The sequence below is a fragment of the Neolamprologus brichardi genome, chromosome 3, assembly GCF_056152115.1.
Source record: "Neolamprologus brichardi isolate AB-2024 chromosome 3, ASM5615211v1, whole genome shotgun sequence".
NCBI classification, from domain to species: Eukaryota; Metazoa; Chordata; class Actinopteri; order Cichliformes; family Cichlidae; genus Neolamprologus; species Neolamprologus brichardi.
The window spans coordinates 157,137-167,500 of NC_142106.1; the positions used below are offsets into that span (position 1 = coordinate 157,137).

Sequence of the window (10,364 nt, forward strand, 5' to 3'; positions counted from 1 at the left end):
CTGACAGTGGACTCATCTCTGTGCTTGTCCTTCTTGACCTTAGTGCAGCATTCGATACTGTTGACCATAATATCCTGTTAGAGCGATTAGAACATGCTGTAGGTATTACAGGTATTGCACTGCAGTGGTTTGTATCATATCTATCTAATAGACTCCAATTTGTGCATGTAAATGGAGAGTCCTCTTCACACACTGAGGTTAATTATGGAGTTCCACAGGGTTCAGTGCTAGGACCAATTCTGTTTACATTATACATGCTTCCCCTAGGCAGCATCATTAGAAGACATAGCATACATTTTCACTGCTATGCAGATGACACCCAGCTCTATCTGTCCATGAAGCCAGATAACACACACCAATTAGTTAAACTGCAGGAATGTCTTAAAAACATAAAGACCTGGATGGCCGCTAACTTTCTGCTTCTTAATTCAGATAAAACTGAGGTCATTGTACTCGGCGCTGAAAAGCTTAGAAATATGGTATCTAACCAGATTCTTACTCTGGATGGCATTACCTTGGCCTCCAGTAACACTGTGAGGAACCTTGGAGTCATTTTTGACCAGGATATGTCCTTCAACGCACATATTAAACAAATATGTAAGACTGCGTTCTTCCATTTGCGCAACATCTCTAAAATTAGAAATATCCTGTCTCAGAGTGACGCTGAAAAACTAGTTCATGCATTTATTACTTCCAGGCTGGACTACTGCAATTCATTATTATCAGGATGTCCAAAAAACTCACTGAAAAGCCTTCAGCTAATCCAAAATGCTGCAGCAAGAGTACTGACAGGGACTAGAAAGAGAGAGCAGATTTCTCCTGTTTTGGCTTCCCTTCATTGGCTTCCTGTTAAATCCAGAATTGAATTCAAAATCCTGCTCCTCACATACAAGGTCTTAAATAATCAGGCCCCATCTTATCTTAATGACCTTGTAGTACCATATCACCCTATTAGAGCACTTCGCTCCCGCTCTGCAGGCCTACTTGTTGTTCCTAGAGTATTTAAAAGTAGAATGGGAGGCAGAGCCTTCAGTTTTCAGGCCCCTCTTCTGTGGAACCAGCTTCCAGTTTGGATTCAGGAGACAGACACTATCTCTACTTTTAAGATTAGGCTTCAAACTTTCCTTTTTGCTAAAGCATATAGTTAGGGCTGGACCAGGTGACCCTGAATCCTCCCTTAGTTATGCTGCAATAGATGTAGGCTGCCGGGGATTCCCATGATGCATTGAGTTTTTCCTTTCCAGTCACCTTTCTCACTCACTATGTGTTAACAGACCTCTCTGTATTGAATCGTATCTGTTATTAATCTCTGTCTCTCTTCCACAGCATGTCTTTATCCTGTCTTCCTTCTCTCACCCCAACCAATCACAGCAGATGGCCCCGCCCCTCCCTGAGCCTGGTTCTGCCGGAGGTTTCTTCCTGTTAAAAGGGAGTTTTTCCTTCCCACTGTCACCAAAGTGCTTGCTCATAGGGGGTCATATGATTGTTGGGCTTTTCTCTGTATCTATGAAGCGCCTTGAGGTGACATTTGTTGTGATTTGGCGCTATATAAATAAAATTGAATTGAATTGAATTGACTTGCACGTACTTGCGTTCTCGTGGACTTGTGATACGTCATCAGTAACAGTACTGTTTCAACTCAAAGTAGCATCAAGCCTCAACATTCAACAGCATCAAGCCTCAACAGTACTCTCAACATTCCCGGATGTGTTCTGGCTCCTCCCATTTTACCCAGCATGCATCGGTGGTGACTCATGTGGACTTGGTGCAGCCAAATATCCCAGAATGCATTTTGTCCAAACTCAAACACGGCAGTGACAGAGGACAGCTGCTAAACAAATATGACTCTGTGTAAAAAAATAGCTTTTAAGATATTTTAAGGTGAGAATGTCGCTGTGTGAACTTCAAATATCAGGACATCACATATTTGTAAAAGCGCTCCGACGTTTTCAGAGACGTCTGTTACCCACCAGCTGTCAGCTGACCATGAGGTCAAGGGTCACCAGAGCGAGAACAGCGGACTCCATCATTTTTAACCCCCCGTGGTCTTTCACTGCTCAGGTTAAACATATAAGTCACTTAGATAAATGTTCATGTTTGCTTTATTTGTGCCTGAAATACTTTTTATCTTTTTTCCTAAAGAAATCTCCCACACCATGTGGAATTTCCACTGCAAATATTAATCACAGTAAAATTATGAGGGGATGGCAGTGAAACCTCTGGAGCTGTGATGTCATCAAGTCATCAAGTACACTGATGTTCCAGCTGTGGAACGACCGCGCTGCGTTACGACCGCGCTGCGTTCTCAGGAAGTCCGGACTGACGTGTGAACTTACAACATACGGACTAGTGAGAACGCGAGTACGGAGTCGCGCACTTGAGTAGTGAGAAACGGGTTAGGTGTGTGTGTGTCTGTGTGTGTGTGTGTGTGTGTGAGAGTCCTCACCCTCAGGTCTGTACTGTGCTACTATGGTAACAGTCTGCCCGGCGTTCTTCAGAGCTGCTGCTGCCTGCTCATGTGTGGCGTACCGGAGGTCCACCCCGTTCACCTGCACGCACACACACACACACACACACACACACACACACACACACACACACACACACACACACACACACGTTAGTTGAGTGGATCTGTGGTCAGTACCTCTGCCTGACCAGCAGGGGGCAGCCTGGTTACACTTTTGTTTCTGCTGGTTACAAACTGATCTGTGACTGAGGACCAGTGCTGGGGTAACACCAGACAAGTTACTCATCAGAGTACTCTGATTACTTTTCTGTTGTAGTTTGAGAGTCTAAAGCACGTGTGTCAAAGTCAAGGCCCGCGGGCCACATCAGGCCCGGCGTACATTTACATCCGGGCCGCGAGATCATTTTATGTAGATGTACTATTATTGTTATGAGGCGCTATTAATATACAAACTACAGATCCCATGATGCAGCGCTGCAGCCTCCTTGGCTAGGCTAACTGGGAACATTCCCACATCAATCAAGTCAAACTTCTATTAGAAGCTCGCCGCTCACAATGGTGGAGAGAGAAGGTGATTCTGAAAACAGAGACTGAATATAAGTTTACAGACATGCTGGTAAAGCCGTGTGTCTTATTAGTGGAGCTGATGTGGCTGTAATTAATTTAATTTAAGACGGTGCTACGAGACAAAACGTCAGGATAAGCTGAAAAACCTAAACGCAGAAACTACAGGAAGTAGAAGAGCTAAAGAAGAATCTGACATTTCAGCAGACGTTTGTCACCAGAGCAAAACCACAAAGTGAAGCTGTTGTGAAAGTTTTATTGTAGCAGAGGAGCCAAATCAGCTGGTACCACTCTGAAGAGCTGCAGGATGAAGCTGTGGACGTCTGTGAGCCTGAGCAGAAATACGATTGCTGATCTGTTTGTGAGATGGTCACTGATTTAAGAACACAGTTGTGTGAAAGAAGCAAAAACTTTATTGCATACTCGGCTGTGGATGAAAGTACAGACATGATGGGCACTGCACAGCTGGCCATCTTCATCCGTGGAGAGGAAATATTGGACATTAAATCGATGCAACGACAGGAAAAGACATTTTTTAAACGCATGTCAAAGTGTAACGACATGAAACTGTCCTGGGACAAACTTGTTGGACTTACAACAGATGGAGCGCCGGTGCTGTGCGGGGGAAAAAGCGGACTAGTCAGCAGGATGCGAGTAAAGATGCAGGAGAACTGTACCGTGAGTTAACATCACTGCATCACACACCAGGAAAGGCTGTGTGGTAAAGTCCTAAAAATGGAGCATGTTGATCACCGCAGACCGTAAATTTTATCTGAGCTAAAAGTTTAAATCACGTCAGTTTCAGTCTTTTATGTGGGAAATAGATTCAGAGTTTCATTCCTCATCACACAGAGGTCCGCTGGCTGAGCTGGGGAAAAGTTCTCAACAGAGTTTTTGAGATAATCAAGGAAACCTGTCAGTTCATGGACATGTGTGATGTGGTGAAGGCGTTTCACGTGAAGCTGTCACTAATGCACCAGTGCAGCCTGCCTCACTTTCCCTGTTGCAGTCATGTTGAACCAAGTCAGCTTTGCTGAGCTGCACCTGTGCAGATTCAGATGGAGCTGCAGTGTAATGATGCACTCAGGGAAAGACACTGAAGGGCCCGCACAGTTTATTAGCTCCACTCCTGCAGCAACGCCCAGCTCCGCCTACATGCGGCTCCAACCTTGTGTTTGCTTTCATTTATTTTTTCTGGGGTTTTGGCAGCATGTTCATATTTCTAACTTGTGTAATTTTGACAGGATATATTTTTATGAAGAGCAAAATATTTAAAGTTAAAGTTTTTTTTTTTAAGTTTATTTAATCTGGAATAATATTCCTGTCCGTTTTTATTCACATTTATGTTTAAAAACATTGTTTTAGTGTTCAATAAATGTTCATCTTGTTTGGCCCGCGACCTAAAGTGTGCCTTGACTTTTGGCCCCTGTGCGATTGAGTTTGGCCCCCCTGCTCTAAAGTATTCCTATTATTTGGACTTCATGTTTTCATGAGTTATTTAGAGAATAATGGGATCAATAACTCCAGCAGGTGTTAGTTGTAAACACCTGTTGGAGTTATTGATCACATTTTTCTCTAAATAACTCACCTGCTCTGAAGACCTGCTGTGTGTGTGTGTGTGTGTGTGTGTGTGTGTTTGTGTGTATTACACTGAGGGTGTGTGTGTGTGTGTGTTTGTGTGTATTACACTGAGGATCTGTGTGTGTGTGTGTATGCGTGTGTGTTTGTGTGTATTACACTGAGGATCTGTGTGTGTGTGTGTGTGTTTGTGTGTATAACACTGAGGATCTGTGTGTGTTTGTTTTTGTGTGTATAACACTGAGGATCTGTGTGTGTTTGTGTGTATTACACTGAGGATCTGTGTGTGTTTGTTTTTGTGTGTATAACACTGAGGATCTGTGTGTGTTTGTGTGTATTACACTGAGGACCTGTGTGTGTTTGTGTGTATTACACTGAGGATCTGGTCTCCCTTGCGCAGCTCCCCGCTCAGGTCTGCTGGGCCTCCTGCGAGGATGAAGGAGATGAAGATGCCCTCTCCGTCCTCTCCGCCCACGATGTTGAAGCCCAGGCCGGTGGAGCCACGCTGCACGCACACCCTGCGAGGCTCCCTCGAGTACTCGTCCTCTCCCATCATGCCGCGGGGGATGGGGGAGTATCGCCGCGGTGATGGAGGAGGGAGGGCTTGTGGGTAATCGCACATGTAGTCCGGCTCCATGTAGGCTGCAGAGAGGACGGAAGAGTCAGCAGCTGATCTCTGACATCTGGATCAGGGACACGGGTCTAACATCTGGATCAGAGACACGGGTCTAAGATCTGGATCAGTGTCACGGGTCTAAGATCTGGATCAGAGACACGGGTCTAACATCTGGATCAGAGACACGGGTCTAAGAGCTGGATCAGAGAAACGGGTCTAACATCTGGATCAGGGTCACGGGTCTAACATCTGGATCAGAGACACGGGTCTAAGATCTGGATCAGAGACACGGGTCTAACATCTGGATCAGGGTCACGGGTCTAAGATCTGGATCAGGGTCACGGGTCTAACATCTGGATCAGAGACACGGATCTAAGATCTGGATCAGAGACACGGGTCTAACATCTGGATCAGGGTCACGGGTCTAACATCTGGATCAGAGACACGGGTCTAAGATCTGGATCAGAGACACGGGTCTAACATCTGGATGAGGGACAGGTCTAACATCTGGATCAGGGACACGGGTCTAAGATCTGGATCAGAGACACGGGTCTAAGATCTGGATCAGGGTCACGGGTCTAACATCTGTATCAGGGACACGGGTCTAACATCTGGATCAGAGACACGGGTCTAAGATCTGGATCAGAGACACGGGTCTAACATCTGAATGAGGGACAGGTCTAACATCTGGATCAGGGTCACGGGTCTAACATCTGGATCAGGGACACGGGTCTAACAACTGGATCAGGGTCATGGGTCTAACATCTGGATCAGAGACACGGGTCTAACGTCTGGATCAGGGACACGGGTCTAACATCTGGATCAGGGTCACAGGTCTAACGTCTGGATCTGGGACGGGTCTAACATCTGGATCAGGGTCACGGGTCTAACATCTGGATCAGGGTCACGGGTCTGACATTTGGATCAGGGACAGGTCTAACATCTGGATCAGGGTCACAGGTCTAACATCTGGATCAGGGACAGGTCTAACATCTGGATCAGGGACAGGTCTAAGATCTGGATCAGGGACACGGGTCTAACATCTGGATGAGGGACAGATCTAACATCTGGATCAGAGACACGGGTCTAAGATCTGGATCAGAGACACGGGTCTAACATCTGGATCAGGGTCACGGGTCTAACATCTGGATCAGAGACACGGGTCTAAGATCTGGATCAGAGACACGGGTCTAACATCTGGATGAGGGACAGGTCTAACATCTGGATCAGGGACACGGGTCTAACATCTGGATCAGAGACACGGGTCTAAGATCTGGATCAGGGTCACGGTTCTAACATCTGTATCAGGGACACGGGTCTAACATCTGGATCAGAGACACGGGTCTAAGATCTGGATCAGAGACACGGGTCTAACATCTGGATGAGGGACAGGTCTAACATCTGGATCAGGGTCACGGATCTAACATCTGGATCAGGGACACGGGTCTAACAACTGGATCAGGGTCATGGGTCTAACATCTGTATCAGGGACACGGGTCTAACGTCTGGATCAGGGACACGGGTCTAACATCTGGATCAGGGTCACAGGTCTAACGTCTGGATCTGGGACGGGTCTAACATCTGGATCAGGGTCACGGGTCTAACATCTGGATCAGGGTCACGGGTCTGACATTTGGATCAGGGTCACGGGTCTAACATCTGGATCAGGGACAGGGATCTAACATCTGGATCAGGGACACGGATCTAACATCTGGATCAGGGACAGGTCTAAGATCTGGATCAGGGTCACGGGTCTGACATCTGGATCAGGGACAGGTCTAACATCTGGATCACAGGTTTAACTGGTTGCTGACTGTGTGTTTGACACATTATTCTAGATGAATCTGTTATGAATGATAATCTTATCCATAGCAAAGCAAACATCCTGGACCTTCCTCTGAGTCTCAGTCTTGAGTTCACCTGCATCAGGATCAAAGCCTGATAGGATCAAACATTCCTGGAGCTTCTTGAAGGAAAACCTCATTAAAGTAATTTTAAAGCCTGACTGTGTCCTGGTTTCATCTTCTGAGGAGTTTAGAATTAGTCTGAGCTGAAAGTGCACATCTGTCCTCTGGGTGGCGCTGCAGGGAAACTAAAGTCATCATTCAGAGTGAACTCACATCTGTACAGATGACTGATATGCAGTATTATTTACAATATTACTGTAGTAGTATCACTGTAATCAACCTGTGAGCAGGTCTAGTCAGTGTGATGCTGTACAGGTGTACTTACAGCTGGTCAGGTCGGGAGGGCTGTATCGATCAATTGGGTGGATGTACTGCGAGGTGGGCGTGGCCACCTTCAGGTAGACCACCTCTCCTGTATTCTTCAGGGCTGACACGGCGTCTTCGTGCAGGACGTCCTCCAGAGACATGTGGTTGACCTGCCGGGGGGCGGAGCCTCACGTTAGACCACAGTCACATCAGTTTAGCGTGTCAGAGAGAACACGTGTGATGTTACGTACCGCCAGGATTTTGTCTCCGATCTGCAGCCGCCCGTCACGGTGTGCAGCCCCGCCCTCGATGATCTTGGTGACGTAGATGCTGTTGTCTCCAGGGACGTGCTGGTTCCCCACGCCGCCCGCTATACTGAAGCCCAGACCTGCACCGGGGGCGGGGTTAGATTAACAAAACCCAGAACACAGCGAGTGATGAAGATCGAACTGACTCAAGGGAAACAACGTTTACAGATTAAAAAGGTGATGAACTAAAATATGTTACTGAGTGTGTCACAAAATGTTAAAAATATATAAAGTAATAAATCTCCAGGTGTGACAGGCTCCATATGAGGTGACAGGTTCAGGTGTGTTTAAGGCAGGCTCTGCTTCCTGTTTGACCAAACTTTATTTATATCAGGTTTATTAAACATTACTACAGTACGTGGACCTGCTGAGGAATCACAGTGTAAAGGTGAATCTCCCGTATGAAGCCTCTGTCATGTCTCTAATTGTTCTTTTGCTGACATAAAACATAAAGAACTGTAATGACTCTAACAGTCCAGCAGAGGGCGGCAGAGCAGCTGGAATCACAGTTACATAAGAGCTGAACACCTCTCCTGTCTCACCTTTGGGTCCTTTCATCAGTTTGATCTGTGTGATGCGTTCGCTCGGTGGGCGTCTCCGCAGCACGTACAGCCTGACAACAGGCCCCGCCTCCTTCAGCGCCTCCACAGCGATGGAGTGAGTGACCTCCCGGACGTCCACATCGTTGACGAATACGATGCTGTCGTTCACCCTGGTGATGAAGAGAGAGAGTCATTGTCACCTCCTCAAACAGCTGTTTGAAGGCTCAGGTGTGATCAGGTTTAGGTCCTTTAAAGGTGAGAGGCTCAGCTTCATGTCCTCAGAAAACACAATCACAAGCAAAGAGTCTGTGTGTGTGTGTGTGTGTGTTTCTGTGTGTGCACCTGAGGCGTCCGTCCTGGGCAGCGGCTCCTCCGGGGATGATCTTGGTGATGAAGATGGAGGGGTCGTCTCCGATGTGAGGATTGTCGGTTCCTCCCGCGATGCTGAAGCCCAGACCAGAGTTACCCTGAACACAACATTAACACACATGAACACACTGTACCTGATGCAGACCTGGGTCTCCCTGTATGTGGATCCCGGATGAGCCCCCACTTACACCAGCACCCGGCCCATGTGCTCAGTGAGCTCATAAGTCAAATCTGGGAGTGAATCTAAGACAAACAGCCAGCCCAGGCCCAGGAGAGTTATCCAGCTGTCAGGCTAGCTTACTGCACAGCTGGATAACCTGGAGCTCTGCAGATGTTGGCGTTTTTATCAGACTGATGTCTAAACCAGCTGACTTATGGATCCTCAGCTCTCAGAGGGAAGACAGAGGAGAGAGGCTGAAGAGATATTTGGTGTTTTCTGGTTTTGTATTTTTGATAATCTTGAATTTTGGTTCTATGTTCTGTGTTATTTATTCTTCTGGTTATAGTGTTATATTCTGTTTTCTATAGATCCTGCTTTCTGTGCCGTTAGTTCCATGATGGAGCAACGAGGTGAAGAAATACAAGCTGAAGGTTCGTTGGTCCAGCAGACCCAATGTTCCTCTGCTCATGGTCTCTGTTAGAGACAGGGGGAGTAAGTCGGACATCCAGTAAGTGGAGCTGCTGCACCTTCACTTTGAAAGGACCCTGATGAGGACGTCCTGAGGAGCTGATACCTGTCACTGGGCCGAGAGGCCTCATGGTGTGAACTAGGGCTGGGCGATTTATCGAGTTTTTTAAAAATATCGATATATTTTTATACGAGATATAAGATGTGACAATATCCTTTATATCGATATAGTCTATGTTACTTTATAATTATAGTTGTAGAGCCGCAGGTTTGCCTCTCTTTTGTACACTTTTGTCTTTATGCAACGTTACTCGGCCTCGCCTCTCCTTCACTGAACACAACTCCCCCTCCCTCCCCCATCGCTTCACCTGCAGGCAGCGACAAGATGGACACGGCAAATCTCTGTTAACGAGTTACTGCGCATCGCCCGTGCGTGGGGCTGGACGGCATCAACGTGTTAGCGAGCTAACCACGCTAACGCCATGCAGCCCACAGGCTGCACAGCCTAAAACCCTTTCATTCTCTCAAAAGTTGACAGCGCGCCTTATGTATGAATTCTGGTTGTGCTTACTGACCACGAACCGATTGAATGTGGTACACAGCGCTCAGCAATCTGTCAATAAATGTTTTCATTCGACTTTGGTCAGCTACGAAGCTGCACCGCTCTTTTATTTATGGAGCATTATTATTTAATAAATGCTGATAATTTATTTTTGAGTAATTTCTTCATGTACATCTGCGCTGCATGTTAATAAAAGTTCCCGTGTGACATGTGGGACACAGCTGTGGCTAAGAACTTTTTGTTCTGACTTTATGGCTTTAAAAGAATATCGAGATATATATCGTATATCGCCATCCAGCTAAAACATATCGAGATGTGAATTTTGGGTCATATCGCCCAGCCCTAGTGTGAACTGAGTTCAGCCTCAGCAGCAGGTTACCATGACAGCAGTTAGTCAGCTGTTTCAGTCAGAGCTTCACTGATGGAGCAGAGGAGATGTTTCTGCTCCACTTCCTGTGATGGTGTCACCATCATAGCTGCTGTCCACATGACCGTCCACAGAGACGAGCTTCAC

At 46.7% G+C, this 10,364-nt stretch overlaps 1 protein-coding gene across 1 annotated transcript in view; it reads right to left on the minus strand.

The window, feature by feature from the left end:
* LOC102793922 (disks large homolog 4-like) overlaps positions 1-10,364 on the minus strand; it is a 61,773-nt gene that overhangs the window by 20,482 nt on the left and 30,927 nt on the right. The window contains exons 6-11 of the mRNA XM_087830975.1: positions 8,634-8,758; positions 8,292-8,461; positions 7,693-7,829; positions 7,461-7,611; positions 4,986-5,254; positions 2,447-2,549 (exon numbers count right to left, since the gene is read on the minus strand). Of these exons, the coding sequence (XP_087687101.1) occupies positions 2,447-2,549; positions 4,986-5,254; positions 7,461-7,611; positions 7,693-7,829; positions 8,292-8,461; positions 8,634-8,758 (955 nt within the window). The remainder of the gene's footprint in view (positions 1-2,446; positions 2,550-4,985; positions 5,255-7,460; positions 7,612-7,692; positions 7,830-8,291; positions 8,462-8,633; positions 8,759-10,364) is intronic.